General features: G+C 57.2%; 1 protein-coding gene across 2 annotated transcripts; it reads right to left on the bottom strand.

Moving 5' to 3' along the window:
* Positions 1 to 10918: 10918 nt before the first annotated feature.
* Positions 10919 to 15828, bottom strand: LOC129715879 (protein INCA1-like). 2 transcript variants are annotated; one of them, XM_055665769.1, is made up of 6 exons: positions 15504 to 15828; positions 14149 to 14274; positions 13261 to 13303; positions 12410 to 12597; positions 11511 to 11643; positions 10919 to 11209 (listed from the first exon to the last, which is right to left on the bottom strand). In XM_055665769.1, the coding sequence occupies exons 1-6, from the start codon at positions 15584 to 15586 to the stop codon at positions 11069 to 11071; spliced, it is 714 nt and encodes a 237-aa protein (XP_055521744.1). In that variant the 5' UTR covers positions 15587 to 15828; the 3' UTR covers positions 10919 to 11068. The 2 variants fall into 2 exon arrangements, with proteins under 2 accessions (XP_055521744.1, XP_055521743.1); XM_055665768.1 differs by having other exon boundaries at positions 12410 to 12600; positions 15504 to 15827.
* Positions 15829 to 18269: the final 2441 nt, after the last annotated feature.

The raw sequence follows: 18269 nt of genomic DNA, 5'->3' as shown, positions 1-18269 counted from the left end.
TACTCTTCTCTAACCTCTCGACTCTACTCTAACTACAACTCGCTCTACTCTCTTTTTCCCCTTTATCTCTCTCTAAAGTTTTTTCCCCCCTAATTTTTCCTCTCTAAACCTATCCTCTTCTCTCTAGACTCTCTCCTCTTCTCTACTATAGCTAATACTTCCACTCTCTTCCCTCTTCTCTCCCTCGTCTCTCTTCTATTTTCTCCTCCATCCTTAATTTCCTCATAATTTCCTCCCTATCTCTCCCTCTCTAAAACGTCTCTACGAATATCTCTCTCTAATCTCTCTCAATCTAAGTCTCATTAACGCTCGTCACCGCCCTCCCTCAATTCTCTAGGCCTCTCGTACTCTCGACTCTTTTTTCTCCCCCTCTATAATCTACTCTCAAAGGTACCCAATTCCTGTTCATCGCTAAATCTTTTTAAATCTATTCCTCAACGTCTCTCTATATTATTCTACCTCTCTCTCATCTACTCTGGGATTACTTTCATACCTTCCCTACCTCTTCTCTTCTTCTCCTCCTCCCCTCTCTCTCCTCTCTACTCTCCTATCCCTCACATTACCTACTCTACTCTCCTTTTCCCTCTTACCCCTCCCCCTCTTCCCTTACTCAATATCTACCTCCAATCTCTCATCCTCCCGACTTCTCTCACCCTCCCTCTCTTTCCATCCTCCTTTTTCTTTCTCTCACCCTTTAATCCTCCCTCTTCCCCTCTCAATTCCCATTCTTCTTACTCCCCCCCTCTTCCCCTCCGCCTAAATCTTTCTCCTCCCCTTTCTTTATCCCTACTCTGCTCTCTCCCTCCCTCACTCCTCTATTCCCGCCAATCCTATCACATTTCCTTCCCCTCCCAAATCCCTCTCTCTCCCTTTTCTCTTCCCTCATCTTCCTTTCTTCCCTTCCTAATTTCACTCCCTCTTCTCTTCCTCCTTCTCTTCCCTCCCCACTTCTCTTTCTCCTTTTTTTATTTCTCCTCCCCTCCATCTTCTCATCCTTTTTTCCCCCACCTCTCTTCCAATCACCCTCTATCTTCCCTTTTATTCTTCTTTCCACCCCTCCCCCTCCCTTTTTTTCTGTGGCTCCTCCACCCCTCCCTTCTCTTCTCTCCGTCTTTTCCTCTCTATCCTCAGTCCTTCTTCCTCCTCCCTTCCGTCCTACTTCTCTCCTCTTCTCTTCCTTTCCTTCTCTTCATCATCCAAATCACCATACCCCTATTCTCATCTTCCCCCCACAATTCTCCTTCTCTTTCCTTTTCTCTACTCCTCTCCTACTGTAACCCCCTCTACTCTTATCTTTCCAACTCTCACTCCTCCCCCCCCTCATCAATCTCCTCCTTCCATTATTCCTCTCTTAACCCTTCTTCTCCTCGTTAACACGGTTTCTTCACTTAACCCACTCCCGTCTCTCCCTCTCTTAAAAACCCAGCCCCTCCTCTTCCTACCCTCTTCCAAATTTTCACCTCTCTACCTCCCCCCCCCCCCTCCCTCTCCCCCCTTTTTTCTCTCCCATTTCTCCCTCTCTCCCCTCTCCAATCTTCCCCTACTCCCTCTTCCAACTCTTCCTTCTCCTCCTCTTACCCCACCTCTTCCCCTCTCTCCCCCTCCACCTCTCCCCCCACCACTTCCCTACCCCACCCATCCTCCCCCTCACCCCTTCTCCCTACCCCTCCCTACCCTCTCCCCCCCCCCACACTTCTCTCCACTTTCCTCTTCTCCTCCCCCTCCCTCCCTCCTCTTCTCCCCCTCTCTCCACACTCCCCTCTCTCTATTAACCTCTCCCCTCTCTCCTCCACCTTCTACTCTTCTTTCCCACAACCTCCTCTCCCCCCTCCCCTCGACTCCCAAACCTCTCTCCCTCCCCTCTCTCTCCCCCCCCCCTCCACTTCCCTCCCCTACCCCCACCTCTCCCCCTTCTCTACCCCTCAACCCTCCCTCCCTCCAGTGTCCCCCCCTCTCTACCCCCCCCCCCCCCTCTCCCCCCCTCTACCTCACCCCACACTCTCTCTACCCCCCCACCCTTTCTCCGTCTCCTACTCCCCCTCTCACTCTCCCACCCCACACACTCTCCCCCCCACTCTCCCCCCCTTTCCCCCCCACCCCACACAAATCTCTCTTAACCCCCCACACTCCCTCTACCCCCACCCTCTCTCCTCTCCCCCACTCACTCTCTTCACCCGCCCACCCCCACCCCCCCTCCCCCTCTTCCTCTCCCCCTCACCCCTCTCCCCCACACACTCCCTCTACCCCCCCCCCCCCACACCTCCCCCTCACCTCTACCCCCCCCTCTCTCCCCCACCCTTCTCCCTACCCCTCCCCTCTCTCTACCCCACCCTCCCCCTCCCACCCCCTCCCTCCCCCCCCCCCTCCCCCTTACACTTCCCCCTCTCCACTCCACACCCCTCTCCTCTCACCCCCCCACTCTCTACCCCCCTCTCTCTCTCTACCCCCCACTCTCCACCACCCCCTCTCTCCCCCCCCACACACCTCCCCCCCCCACACACCTCCCTCTACCCCCCACCTCTCTACCCCACACACTCTCTCCCCCTTCTCCCTCTCTCAAAACACTCTCCTCCACACTCCTCCTCTACACCCCCCCCCACACACTCTCCCCCCCCCCCTCTCTCTCCCTCTCCCCTCTACCACCCCACTCCTCTCCCTCCCCCTCCTACCCCCTCACCCTCTCTCTCCCCCACACCTCCCCACCCTCCCCCTCTCTACCACATCACTCTCCCACACTCTCTCTCACCCCCACTCTCTCTCTTTACCCCACTCCCCTCCCCCCCCCTCACACTCTCCTCCCCACCCCCCTCCACCCTCCCTCTACCTCCCACCACCCCCCCCCCCACTCTCACCCCTCCCTCTCTTCCACACTCCCCCCTCCCACACCCTCCCCCCCACCCCACCCACCCTCTCTCCCCCCCACACCCCCCTACCCCCCACTCCTCCCTTCCCCTCCCTCTCTCCCCACCCTCTCCCCCTCTACCCCCCCCCACCCCCCCCCTCTCTCCCTCACCCCCACCCTCTCTACCCCCCACACTCTCCACTCCACCTCTCCCCACCCACCCCCACTCACTCACCCCCCACCCCCTTCCCACCTCCCTCCCACTCTCCCCCCACACCTCTCTCCCCCCACACCCCTCCCCCCACACCCACCTCTCACCCCCCTCTCCTACCCCCTCCCCCCTCACACTCTCCCCCCCCACACACTCTCCCCCCACACACTCTCTCCCCCACACACACTCTCCTACCCCACCCCCACCCCCCCCCCCTCATTTTCTCTCCCCCCCCACTCCCCCCACCCCCCTCTCCCCACACCCTCCCTCCCCCCACACCCCACTCCCCCCACCCCTCTCCCCCACCACCCTACCCCCCCCCACCACACCCCCCACACTCCCCCCTCCCCCCCCACACTCCTCACCTTCCCCCTACCCCACCTCCTCTTACCCCACACCCACCCTCTGCTACCCCCCCTTCTCCTCCCCCTCTATCCCACACCCCTCTCCCCACATCCCCCCCACACCCCCCCCTCCCACACTCCCCCCTCCCCCACCCACCCCCACCCACCCACACCACCCCACACCTCTCTACCACCACACACTCTCTCTCCCCCCCCACACCCACTCCTCTCCCACACCTCCCCCCCACACACTACCACCCCCACTCCCCCCCCCCTCCCCCACCCACCCTCCCCTTTTCACACACTCTCTACACCCACACACCTCCCCTCACCCACACTCCCCTCACCACCCACCCCACCCCCCCCCCACCCTCTCCCCCCCCTCCCTCTCCTCACTCCCCTCCCTCCCTCTCCCCCCACCTCTCCCCCCCCCTCCCACACCCACCCCTTCTCCCTCCTCACCTTCCCCTCCACTCCACACTTCTCTCCCCACACACCCCCTACCTCCACCCCACCCTCATCTCCCCCCCCACACTCTCCACACCTCCCCCCTCCCTCTCCCCACACCACCCCTCCCTCCCCCCACACACTCACCTCTCCCACTCTCCCTTCACCCCCCCTCTCTCTCCCTCCCACACCTCTCACCCCTCTCCTCTCCCCCCACCCCCCTCTCCCCCCCCACTCTCTCCCCCCCCCACACTCTCTCTACCCCCACACACTCTCTCTCTTCCCCCACACCCTCCCCCTCTCCCCCACCCCCTCTCCCCACCACACTCTCCCCCCCACACCCCACCACACTCTCCCCACCCTCTCTCTACCCCACCACTCCCTCTCTCCCCACACTCCCCTCTCCCCCACACACACTCTCTCCCCCCCACCTCTCACTACACCCCCCACTCCCCACACCCTCCTCCCCACACACCTCTCTCCCCCCCCACACTCTCTCTACCCCACCCACTCACCCCCCCCACACACTCCTCCCCACACACCTCCACTCTATCTCTCTACCCCACACTCTCTCTCACTACCCACACACTCCCACACCCCCCCTCTCCTCCCTCTCCTCCCACTACCACACCCCACACACACACACACTCTCTCCCCCACACACTCTCCCCCTACCACACACTCTCCACCCCACACCTCTCTACCCCACCCCACTCCCCCACACACCCCACCCACACACTCCCCTACCCCCACACACTCTCTACCCCCCACCCCTCTCCTTACCACCTCTCTCCTCTCTCCCCCACACACACTCTACCCCACCTCTCACCCCCACACACACCTCCTCCCACACACTCTCTCCTATCACCCCACACACCCTCTCCCCCCCCACACTCTCCCCCCCACTCACACACCCACTCCCCCTCCACACCTCCCCTACCCCACACACTCACACCCCTCACCACCCACTCACACCCCCTCCCCCACTCTCTCCACCCCACACTCTCCACACCACACTCTCCCCCCACACTCTCTCCTACCACTACCCCCACACTCTCTACTACCCACCCTCTCTCTCACCCCCCACACACTCTCTACCCCACACACACTCTCTTCCCCCACACACACCCTCCCCCCACACACACACCTCTACCCCCACACACTCTCTCCCCCCCACACACCTCTCTACCCCCCACACCCCTCCTCTCCCCCCACACTCTACTACCCAACCTCCACACTCTCTACCCCACACTCCCTCACCCCCCCACTCTCACACTCTCTCACCCCACACTCTCTACACCCACCCCACTCTCCCCACCCCACTCCTTCTCTCGAACAACCCACACTCTCTAACCCCACACTCTCTCTCCCCCACACACCCCTCTCCCCTACCCCTCACTCTCTCTACCCCCCACACACTCTACCCCACACTCTCTCTACCCCACACACTCTCTACCCCACACACTCTCTATACTCTACTCTCTCTCTACCCCACCCCCTCTCTCTACCCCACCCACACTCTCTACCCCACACACTCCTCTACCCCACACTCCTCTACCCCACACTCCTCTCTCCCCACCACACTCTCTACCCCCACACACTCTCTCTCCCCACACTCTCCTCTCCCCCACACCCACCACTCACTACCCCTACCTCCCCCCTCTACCCCACCACCCCCCCCCACACTACACCACCTCTACCCCACCCACCTCTCCCCTACCCCACCACACACTCTTCCCCACACTCTCTCAGCTCCCCACACACTCTCTACCCTGCACACACCCTCTCCCCCCCAGCGCCGGCTCTGTGATTCCGCGACGGCGAGCCTCTTCCTCCTCCCGGTCTCCCCGTGCTCGCGGCCCCCAGCGCGGGCTGTGATTGGGCGGCAGCGCCGTCACTAATCAGGCGGCGACCAATCAGCGCGCGGTGGGCGGGTCATGTAACCCCGCCCCCCCCAGCACGGGCTGTGATTGGGCGGCGGCGACGTCACTCTCCGGGCGGCGGCCAATCAGCGCGAGGAGGGCGGGATCTTCAGCCCCGCCCCCCCCCAGCGCGGGCTGTGATTGGGCCCCGGCGACGTCACTCTCCGGGCGGCGGCCAATCAGCGCGAGGAGGGCGGGACCTTCAGCCCCCCGCCCACCCGCCGCCTTTACGGAAAAAAACTCACGAGTACGTAATTGTTGGGAATCAGACTCAAGGCTGTTCGGCCCATCGATGCTACCCCTCCATCCAATCACAGCTGATGTATCTCTCCCTCCTATCCCCAGCCCCCCCCCCCGCCTTCTCCCCATAAAAGGATTAGAGTATAGGAATCAGACCCAGGCCGTTCGGCCCCCATCGATTCCTACCCCTACATCCAATCACAGCTGATGTATCTCTCCCTCCTATCCCCATTCCCCCCCCCCCGCCTTCTCCCCGTAAAAGGATTCGAGTATAGGAATCAGACCAGGCCGTTCGGCCCATCGATTCTACCCCTCCATCCAATCACAGCTGATGATCTCTCCTCTCCTCCCTCCTATCCCCATTCCCCCCCCCCCGCCTTCTCCCCATAAAAGGATTAGAGTATAGGAATCAGACCCAGGCCGTTCGGCCCATCGATGCTACCCGTCCATCCAATCACAGCTGATGTATCTCTCCCTCCTATCCCCATTCCTCCCGCCTTCTCCCCGTAAAAGGATTAGAGTATAGGAATCAGACCCAGGCCGTTCGGCCCATCGATTCTACCCCTCCATCCAATCACAGCTGATGTATCTCTCCCTCCTATCCCCATCCCCCCCCCCCCCGCCTTCTCCCCATAAAAGGATTAGAGTATAGGAATCAGACCCAGGCCGTTCGGCCCATCGATCCTACCCCTCCATCCAATCACAGCTGATGTATCTCTCCCTCCTATCCCCATCCCCCCCCCCCGCCTTCTACCCATAAAAGGATTAGAGTATAGGAATCAGACTCAGGCCGTTCGGCCCCATCGATTCTACCCCTCCATCCAATCACAGCTGATGTATCTCTCCCTCCTATCCCCATTCCCCCCCCGCCTTCTCCCCGTAAAAGGATTAGAGTATAGGAATCAGACCCAGGCCGTTCGGCCCATCGATCCTACCCCTACCATCCAATCACAGCTGATGTATCTCTCCCTCCTACCCCCACTCCCCCCCGCCTTCTACCCATAAAAGGATTAGAGTATAGGAATCAGACCCAGGCCGTTCGGCCCATCGATTCTACCCCGTCCATCCAATCACAGCTGATGTATCTCTCCCTCCTATCCCCATTCCTCCCGCCTTCTCCCCGTAAAAGGATTAGAGTATAGGAATCAGACGCAGGCCGTTCGGCCCATCGATTCTACCCCGCCATCCAATCACAGCTGATGTATCTCTCCCTCCTATCCCCATTCCCCCCCCCCCCCCTTCCCCCCATAAAAGGATTAGAGTATAGGAATCAGACCCAGGCCGTTCGGCCCATTGATCCTACCCCGCCATCCAAGTCAAGTCAACTTTATTGGTCACATACACATACGAGATGTGCAGTGAAATGAAAAGTGGCAATGCTCGCGGACTCTGTGCAAAAAGACAAACAGACAAACAGACAAACAAACTATAAACACACACATATTCTTTGCATCTTAAATATTAAGATGTAAAAGAATGAGACCAAATCTGTGAGACCAAATCTGGAGTATGGTGTACAATCTTGGTCGCCCAATTATAGGAAGGATGTCAACAAAATAGAGAGAGTACAGAGGAGATTTACTAGAATGTTGCCTGGGTTTCAACAACTAAGTTACAGAGAAAGCTTGAATAAGTTAGGTCTTTATCCTCTGGAGCGCAGGAGGTTAAGGGGGGACTTGATAGAGTCTTTAAAAGGATTAGAGTATAGGATCAGACCCAGGCCGTTCGGCTTTTCCCATCGAGAATACCCCTCCATCCAATCACAGCTGATGTATCTCTCCCTCCTATCCCCATTAGGGGTATATGAGGGGGAACTTCTCCCCATAAAAGGATTAGAGTATAGGAATCAGACCCAGGCCGTTCGGCCCATTGATCCTACCCCGCCATCCAAGTCAAGTCAACTTTATTGGTCACATACACATACGAGATGTGCAGTGAAATGAAAAGTGGCGATGCTCGTGGACATTGTGCAAAAGACAAACAACCAAACAAACTATAAACACACACATATTCTTTTACATATTGAATATTAGAAGGAAAAACGTTCAGTAGAGTTAGTCCCTGGTGAGATAGGCGTTTACAGTCCGAATTGCCTCTGGGAAGAAACTCCTTCTCAACCTAGCAGGCAAGCATAAAGAAAGCGAATGGTATGTTAGCTTTCATTGCAAAAGGATTTGAGTCTAGGAGCAGGGAGGTTCTACTGCAGTTGTACAGGGTCTTGGTGAGACCACACCTGGAGTATTGCGTACAGTTTTGGTCTCCAAATCTGAGGAAAGACATTCTTGCCATAGAGGGAGTACAGAGAAGGTTCACCAGACTGATTCCTGGGATGTCAGGACTTTCATATGAAGAAAGACTGGATAGACTCGGCTTGTACTCGTTAGAATTTAGAAGATTGAGGGGGGATCTTATAGAAACGTACAAAATTCTTAAGGGGTTGGACAGGCTAGATGCAGGAAGATTGTTCCTGATGTTGGGGAAGTCCAGGACAAGGGGTCACAGCTTAAGGATAAGGGGGAAATCTTTTAAAACCGAGATGAGAAGAACTTTTTTCACACACAGAGAGTGGTGAATCTCTGGAACTCTCTGCCACAGAGGGTAGTTGAGGCCACACAGTTCATTGGCTATATTTAAGAGGGAGTTACATGTGGCCCTTGTGGCTAAAGGGGTCAGGGGGTATGGAGAGAAGGCAGGGATGGGATACTGAGTTGGATGATCAGCCATGATCATATTGAATGGCGGTGCAGGCTCGAAGGGCCGAATGGCCTCCTCCTGCACCTATTGGCTATCTTTGGTATAAACCAGCATCTGCACTTCCTTCCTGCACAACGGTGAAGGGGTGTTGGCTATCGGGCCGGTCAATAGGAACAGTCAATGTCCATCACCTTGGCCCCTGGGCCAGGGGAGTGTCCCTACTGTGTGTAGGGCAGTGTTAGCGTGCAGGGATCGCTGGTCGGCACAGACCCGGTGGGCCGAAGGGCCTGATTCCGCGCTGTATCTCTAAACTAAAGTACAGTTGAATGTCCTCATTTCCACGCGTCAATCCTCATCTGTCGGTCAGTTCCATCATCGACCGCCACGCTGACCTCTCCACTATCGCCGCCTGGTCATCTCCGGACGCCTTCCGTGTCCCTCCACCCCCTCAGCCGTGGGCTCTGTCGACCAGCAAGGCTCCGGCCTTACAGCTCCAGAAACCCGGGTTAGATCCTGACTACGGGAGCTGTTCTGTGCGGAGTTTGTACATTCTCCCTGTGAACGGATGAGAAAGTGGGATAACATAGGACTAGTGTGAACGGGGGAATCGATGGCCAGCATGGACACGGTGGGCCGAAGGGCCTGTTTCTGTGCTGCTGGTCTGAAACTAGCTGCGGCTGGGGAGGAGAGGGAGGACGGTTCCCTGGATGATCCGGACCCAGGTGACGGATGCAACAAGCTTTTGTGGCCATGTACATCTGGGACTGTGAAATGGCCACAATACCTGGTAACTCCGGCATATGGACTTGGTGGGCTGTATCTATATGCAAAAAAGATACACACAGTGCTGGAGTAACTCAGTGGGTCAGGCAGCATCTGTGGAGAACATGGATAGGTGACGTTTCACAGAGTGCTGGAGTAACTCAGCGGGTCAGGCAGCATCTGTGGGGAACATGGATAGGTGACGTTTCACAGAGTGCTGGAGTAACTCAGCGGGTCAGGCAGCATCTGTGGAGAACATGGATAGGTGACGTTTCACAGAGTGCTGGAGTAACTCAGCGGGTCAGGCAGCATCTGTGGGGAACATGGATAGGTGACGTTTCACAGAGTGCTGGAGTAACTCAGCGGGTCAGGCAGCATCTGTGGAGAACATGGATAGGTGACGTTTCACAGAGTGCTGGAGTAACTCAGCGGGTCAGGCAGCATCTGTGGAGAACATGGATAGGTGACGTTTCACAGAGTGCTGGAGAAACTCAGCGGGTCAGGCAGCATCTGTGGAGAACATGGATAGGTGACGTTTCAGGTCGAGACCCTTATCAGACTGAGAGTGCTGCTGTTTGTCCCTGGGGTTACGGACAGCTTGTTGGGTGATACAGAGCCACTCTTCGAATTGCAAATAGTGAAAGGCCTGGATAGAGTGGATGTGGAGAGGATGTTTCCACTAGTGGGAGAGTCCAGGACATTCCTTTGGTGAATCTGTGTGGGATTCTTTGCCACAGACGGCTGTGGAGGCCACAAGTCAGTGGATATATTTAAGGCGGAGATAGATAGATTCATGATCAGTGCGGGTGTCAGGGGTTATGGGGAGAAGGCAGGAGAATGGGGTTAGGAGGGAGAGATAGATCAGCCATGATTGAATGTCGGAGTAGACTTGATGGGCCGAATGGCCTAATTCTGCTCCTATCACTTACGACCTTATGTGACGGGTTCACCATAAGGTCAGCCATGCGCCATATTAGAAAACTCGACATAACTCGGTAAAATTTAATTTGGATTTATTTTCCTTTAGAACGAGGACAAGTTGCCGTTACTAGGAAACAAGTTTAAACAAACAAGAGTAATCAGGGAGGCACTTGGGGGGGGCAGCCATCCCAAAGACCACTGACACTGAGAGTTCCCCAGAACACACACACACGTACACACACACACACACACACAGACACACACGTACACACACACACAGACACACACACATATACACACACACATACACACACACACGTACACACACACATACACACACACACGTACACACACACATACACACACACACACACGTACACACACACGTACACACACACACACACACACACACACACGTACACACACATACACACACACACACACACACACACATGTACACACACACACACACACATACACACACACACACACAGATACACACACGTACACATACACACACGTACACATGCACACACGTACACACACACACGTACACACACACACACACACACACACACACACACACACACACACACACACACACACAATCAATAAATAAACAGATCAATAAATATACGATCAATAAGGTGTCATGTGGGCGCGGTGTCGTGAGGTGACAGCTCCCTCATTCCTCGGCCCAGAGGATGGTGCTAGACGTCACTGTCTCGGCCTCACACCCCCAGCGCTGAACCTTCTCCTCCTGCTCACCAGCTGGGAACCATGAGCCTGGACCTTGAACCCCGAAACTCCACCGGGGCTGGAAACACTGCAGGGAGAGAGAGGCACAAACAACCCCCTTACTCACATCATCACACCGCACCACACGCCTTCAAAACCCACCGCATCTTCCCTTTCCGCAGAGACCGTTCCCTCCGCAACTCCCCGGTCAATTCGTCCTCCCCCACCCCCTCCCCAGGTACAGCTCACCCCCTCCATAACACACTGGTCAACCTGAGGAGCACCTTCAGCAACAGACTGGTTCCACCAAGATGCATTGATGGATCCAGTGAGGTGATGGTGGGGGTGGGGGGATGAAGGTGGGGATGATGGGGTGGGTCAGACATTACCGGCACGTTGACCTCCATCTCGGGGCTGTGTGTGAGCCGTGTGGTGCTGGGACAGCGACTCCGTTGCTGCTCCCCCTCCTGCTCTAACGACGAGCCCATCGACCGCACGCTGCCCCACTTCAGGGCCTTCAGCCTAAAGCACAGGAGGCAACAGGTCACCGTGTGCCGGCACCGACCCCCCCCCCGCCCCTCCACCCTGTGAACCCCCCCCCCCCTCCGCCCTGTCCCCCCCCCCAGCATTGAACCCCCACCCCCCCTCCGACACCCTCCCTCCCCCCACATCCCCATTCTCTCCCCACACCCCCCCCCCCCCCCCGACACCCTTCCAACACATCCCCCCCCCCCCCCCCTCCACCAGGGGCACGGACCCGTCCCCCCATCCCATCCTGCCCTTAACTGGGGGGGGGGGGGGGGGAGCGGGTGGAGGAGGAAAGGGCTCAGGGTGGGAGGGGGATGGATGGAGTGGGGGTGGCTGTGGGGAGATGTGGTGGGAGGGGAGAGAGGGGGATGTGGTGGGGAGGGGGATGTGGTGGGGGAGGGGGATGTGGTGGGGAGGGGGATGCGGTGGGGAGGGGGATGTGGTGGGGAGGGGGGAGGGGGGATGTGGGGGGAGGGGGGATGTGGGGAGAGAGGGGGATGAGGGGGAGAGAGAGGGGGATGTGGGGAGAGAGGGGGATGTGGGGGGGGGGGGGAGGGAGGGGTGGTGGGGGGAGGGGGGGGATGTGTGGGTGGGAGGGGGGGGATATGGGGGGAGGGGGGGGATGTGGGGGGAGGGAGAGTGGTGGGGTGTGGTGGGGAGGTGTGGGGATGCAGGGGGGGGGAGTATGGGGGGGGAGGGGAGAGAGGGGGGATGTGGGGGGGGGGGGGAGTGGAGCGTGTGAGGTGTGGACTCTCCCTACTGGTCAATGCAGCTTTGCCTCCTCTTCAGCTCCTCCAGGTGGGCAGTGACGGCCATACCGGGTCGGCGTTGTGGCCGGCGGCTGTGGCCCTTCCTGCGGCCGTACAGCTCCCATGGGGAGGGCAGTCGCCCCGCACTGTAGCCACGGCCCCCCCGCAGCTCCCCTGCACGCTCCACCGCATGGCCACTCTGCTGCAGCATAGAGAGATAGCGTCAGATACAGGGGGCGGGGGGGTCTGGTGTTGGGGGTGATGACACAGAGGGAGGGGAGGGAGAGGTCTTGTAGTCATCAGTCTGAAGAAGGGTCTCGACCCGAAACGTCGCCCATTCCGACTCCTTCTCTCCAGAGATGCTGCCTGTTCCGCTGAGTTACTCCAGCATTTTGTGTCTATCATCGGTTTAAACCAGCACCTGCAGTTCTTTCCTTCCAACTCATAAGTGATAGCAGCAGAATCAGGCCATTCTGCCCGTCAAGTCTACTCCGCCATTCAATCACGGCTGGTCTATCTCTCCCTCCTAACCAACCCCATTCTCCTGCCTTCTCCCCATAACCTCTGACACCCGTACTAATCAAAAATCTATCTATCTCTGCCTTAAATATATCCACTGACTTGTGGCCTCCACAGCCGTCTGTGGCAAAGAATCCCACACAGATTCACCGCCCTCTGCCTAAGGGGGTGGGGGGGGGGGGGGGGGGGGAGTGAGGGTGGGGTGGGGGGTGGGGTGGAGTGAGGGTGTGTGTGTGTGTGTGTGAGGGAGGAGGGTCAGGGGCCAGAGGAGGGGACTGAGATGGGACGGGCGAGACTGACCGAGACCCCCCCCCCCCCCCCCCCCACAGGACTGACCACCTACCAGCCGGGGCGATGCCTCCTTGTACAGCTCCATCCATCGCAGGCTGGAATACAGGCAGAGACAATCAGTACAGCCCCCCCCCCAACCACTACTGGGGTACCCCCCCCACCCCCAAAACCACTGGGGCATTTATTCCCCCCCCCCATTCCCTTCACCCTCCCCTCCTCAACTACTGGGGTACTCATTCCACCCCCCCCCCCCACCCCCCCACAAAGTGCAGTCACTCCCTCCCGCCCCGCGCTGGACATTCAACACCCACCCCCCTTACTCCCCCACAATGGGCAGAACAAGTTAGGGCTTTATTCTCTGGAGCGCAGAAGGTTAAGGGGGGACTTGATAGAGGTTTTTAAAATGATGAGAGGGATAGACAGAGTTGACGTGGAAAAGCTTTTCCCACTGAGAGTAGGGAAGATTCAAACAAGAGGACATGACATGAGAATTAAGGGACAGAAGTTTAGGGGTAACATGAGGGGGAACTTCTTTACTCAGAGAGTGGTATCTGTGTGGAATGAGCTTCCAGTGAAGGTGGTGGAGGCAGGTTCGTTTTTATCATTTAAAAATAAATTGGATAGTTATATGGATGGGAAGGGAATGGAGGGTTATGGTCTGAGCGCAGGTATATGGGACTAGGGGAGATTGTGTGTTCGGCACGGACTAGAAGGGTCGAGATGGCCTGTTTCCGTGCTGTAATTGTTATACGGTTATATGGTTTATTATAACCCCACCCCCCCCACCCCCAGCAGGGAGACACACCTTTTACCACCCCCCCTCCCCCACTCACGGGGATTTTCATAACCCCCCCCCCCCCCCCCAAACCCCTCTCTGTGGGAGGGGTGGTACATGGGTCCGCACTCTGCCCCCCCATCCCCGCCCCAAGCTGGGACTCACCCCCCTGGTGGAAGCAGCAGCCTCTCCAGGTCCACGCCGGGGGTCTGGCCCACTGGGGTGGGGGGGCTGTGGGGGTCTCCGGATGCTCCAGACCCCTCCCCCCTGCGGCTCACCATCCTCGAGCGCCTGTGTAGGAGGGGGGAGCATTCATATGATAGCTGAATGAGGCCAGAATGAGGGGTGGGGAGTTGGTGGTGGGGAGGGGGTTAGATTGGGGTCATAACTTATAGGACCCTTCAGCCCTTCGAGTCTACTCCACTATTCAATCACGGCTGATCTATCTCTCCCTCCTAACCCCATTCTCCTGCCTTCTCCCCATAACCCCTGACACCCGCACTAATCAAGAATCTATCTATCTCTGCCTTAAATATATCCACTGACTTGTGGCCTCCACAGCCGTCTGTGGCAAAGAATCCCACAGATTCACCACCCTCTGACTAAAGAAATTCCTCCTCATCTCCTTCCTAGATGCAATTAAGCTGGACATTGCAACACGGTGGTGCAGCGGGTAGAGCTGCTGCCTCACAGCGCCACAGACCCGGGTTCCACCCCGACCACGGGCGTTTGTCTGTACGGGGTTTGTCCACGTTCTCCCCGGGACCTGCGTGGGTTTTCTCCGGGTGCTCCGGTTTCCTCCCACACTACACAAAGTAATTGCAGGTTTGTAGGTTAAATGTGTAAGAAGGAAAATGTGCAGAGTTCAACATCCGACACCGTGTACGGATCAAGAATCTATCTATCTCTGCATTAAATATATCCACTGACTTGTGGCCTCCACAGCTGTCTGTGTGGCAAAGAATCCCACAGATTCACCACCCTCTGACTAAAGAAATTCCTCCTCATCTCCTTCCTAAAGGAGCGTCCTTTAATTCTGAGGCTGTGCCCTCTGGTCCTAGACTCTCCCACTAGTGGAAACATCCTCTCCACACCCACTGTATCTAGGCTATGACGGTGTTTTCAGTGAACCATGTGTACATATCTGTCGTGCCGCTGCAAGGAAGAATTTCATTGATCCTCTACAGGACCTTATGTCAATAAAAGTCTCTTGGCCTTCCTAGAACCACCTGGCTCTTGAAGAATGCACAACACAAACCTCACCCTTCCTCAATACCAAACTACCAGACTTACCGTACTAGAAGTTGCTCCAGTACCTTGGCCTGGTCTGGGTTACGCTTAATAAACTTATCGTGGCATTAATATGCCAGTAAAGCTGCAAGTAAGGAGTCTGAAGAAGGGTCTCGACCCGAAACGTCACCCATTCCTTCTCTCCACAGATGCTGCCTGACCCCGCTGAGTTACTCCAGCATTTTGAGCCCTGATCATTCATTCTGTCGGGAAATATTCAGGTAACGTACGTGACAAATGGTATGAAGTTGTCTTCATTCTCCTCTTCACAGCCGTCACACACGCTCCAGGGGGTTCTACTTGGCTGGGTCATCCGAGCTGCAACGGAGCGAAGGGAACGGAGAGAACGTCAGTGGCGCAGAACTGTAGACCAGACAGTCGTAGAACGCAAGGGAGAAGTGAGAGACAGGGAAGTGGGGCAAGGTGCATGGGACGTGGAGAAGGGGGGAGAGACTGCGAGGAGCGGACGAAGGGAGAATGGGAGAGAGAATTGGGAATGGGGAGAGCGCGGTTAGATTGTGAGGAAGGAGTAAGGAGAAACATGGCGGTATGCAGAGACAGGAACCAGCAAAGACTGAACATTGAATTCTCCAATTTTAGACGTTTCATCACCTCCCTCTTCCCTCCACTTTCTCCCCCCTTTCTCTCCCTCTCCCATCTCCCCCCCCCCCCCCCCCCCCCCCCCCCCCGCCTGTTTCAATGCACCCCCTCCTCCCACATTCCTTCCTCTGGCTTCACAACTCTTCCAATCTGTTTCATTCACGCCTACTGATGAGTAGCGGTGATGGATGTCCGAAATCACAGCAGGATCCTTTGATCAGTTGGGCTGAGGAACGGTTGATGAAGTTTAATGCAGGTCAAATCAGGACAAGATCTTCACAGTGAATGGCAGGGCCCTGGAGAATGTACAGAGACAACGAAATGATCTCGGAGTAACACAGAAAATGGGTGCAGGAGGAGGCCATTCGGCCCCTCGAGCCAGCACCGCCATTCATTGTGATCATGGCTGATCGTCCCCAATCAATAACCCGTGCCTGCCTTCCCCCCATATCCCTTGATTCCACTAGCCCCTAGAGCTCTATCTAACTCTCTCTTAAATCCATCCAGTGACTTGGCCTCCACTGCCCTCTGTGGCAGGGAATTCCACAAATTCACACAACTCTCTGGGTGAAAAAGTGTTTTCTCACCTCAGTCTTAAATGACCTTCCCTTTATTCTAAGACTGTGTGTGTGGCCCCTGGTTCTGGACTCGCCCAACATAGGGAACATTTTTCCCTGCATCTAGCCTGTCCAGTCCTTTTATAATTTTATATATTTCTATAAGATTCCCGCCCATTCTTCTAAACTCCAGTGGGTACAAGCCTAGTCTTTTCAATCTTTCCTCATATGACAGTCCCGCCATCCCAGGGATCAATCTGGTGAACCTACGCTGCACTGCCTCAATCACAAGGATGTCCTTCCTCAAATTAGGAGACCAAAACTGTACACAATACTACAGAAGTCCGAAGGTTATGGTACAGTTATACAAGATGGTGGTGAGGATAATAATAATAATGATAATAAATTTTATTTATGGGCGCCTTTCCAAATTTATGGGCCTGAGCTACAGGGAGAGGTTGGGGCAGGATGGGAGCGCAGGAGGATGAGGGGGTGATCTTATGGTGTATAAAATCATGAGGGGAATAGACAGGGGGGGGGGGGGCAGGGGGACACACAGAGGAGATCAGGAACCAGAGGGCAAAGGGTTTATGGTGAGAGGGGAAAGTGTTGATAGGAACTATGACCCCGCCCTCCCCATAAAGTCTCTCTCCCCCTTAGTCACCCCTAATTTACCCTGACTCCCCCCCTCGCTCACTCTCCTCACCCCCCTACCTCACTCCTACCCTCATCCCCAACCACGACCTCACCTCCTACCCTCATCCTCAACCCCGCTCACCCTCTCCCCCTCCCCCATAAACTCTCTCTCCCCCTTAGTCACCCCTAATTTACCCTGACTCCCCCCCTCCCTCACACTCTCCTCACCCCCACCCCCCTACCACCCTCTTCCCCCCTCCCCTCCCCATAAACTCTCTCTCCCCCTTAGTCACCCCTAATTTCACTGACACCCCTCTCCCTCACCCACTCCTCACCCCACCTTCCCTCACTCTCCCCTCCCCATAAACTCCCTCCCTCCCTTCTCACCACCCCAACCCCCTCTCCCCCCCTCAGTCACCCCTCCACACCCACCCACACACACTCTCCCCTCCCTCATCCCCAACCCTGCTCACCCTCTCCCCCTCCACCCCCCATAAACTCCCTCCCCCTCCCCTCACACTATCCCCTCCCCTCACCCCCTATCTCCCCCATCCCCCCTCACCCCCCGCTCACCCTCCCCTCACCCCCTCCCCTCACACTCCCCTCTCCCCCACCTTCCCTCACTCCCCCCACTCCCCCTCCCCTCCCCTCCCTACCTCACCCCACCCTCCCTCATCCTCAAACCCCGCTCATTCTCACCTCACCCACTCCCTCCCACACTCCCCTCCCCATAAACTCCCCCCCTTCACCCCCAACCTCCCCTCTCCCCCCCCTCAGTCCCCCCCTCCCCACCCCATTTACCCAGACAATCACACCCACCCACCCCACACTCCAACCCCCTCACCCCCAACCCTCCCTCATCGCTCACCCTCACTCCCTCCCCACCCCCTCTCCTCACCCCACTCACACACACTGACTCCCCCTCCCCTCATCCCCAACCCCGCTCATCCTCACCCCACCTTCCCTCACTCCCTCCCTTCACCCCCATCCACACCCCTCCCCCCCCACCTCACACTCTCCCTCCACTGCAACCCCCCTCCACAACCCCATTCACCCCCCACTCTCTCCCCCCACGAGACCCGGCGTCGACAGCCGGAAGTGCCGCCGTTTCGCGCCACCCGTCTCCATCGCGGTGGGGAGAGGTCCCGCGTCACTTCCGCTCTTTCGAGCAGCGCCGGAGACGCGGGTTCGATCCCGACCCCC

This window comes from Leucoraja erinacea, unplaced genomic scaffold (assembly GCF_028641065.1).
Source record: "Leucoraja erinacea ecotype New England unplaced genomic scaffold, Leri_hhj_1 Leri_1475S, whole genome shotgun sequence".
In the NCBI taxonomy this organism is placed as follows: domain Eukaryota; kingdom Metazoa; phylum Chordata; class Chondrichthyes; order Rajiformes; family Rajidae; genus Leucoraja; species Leucoraja erinaceus.
Note: the sequence above shows the minus strand (reverse complement) of the source record. Positions and strands in the feature narration are given on the sequence as shown.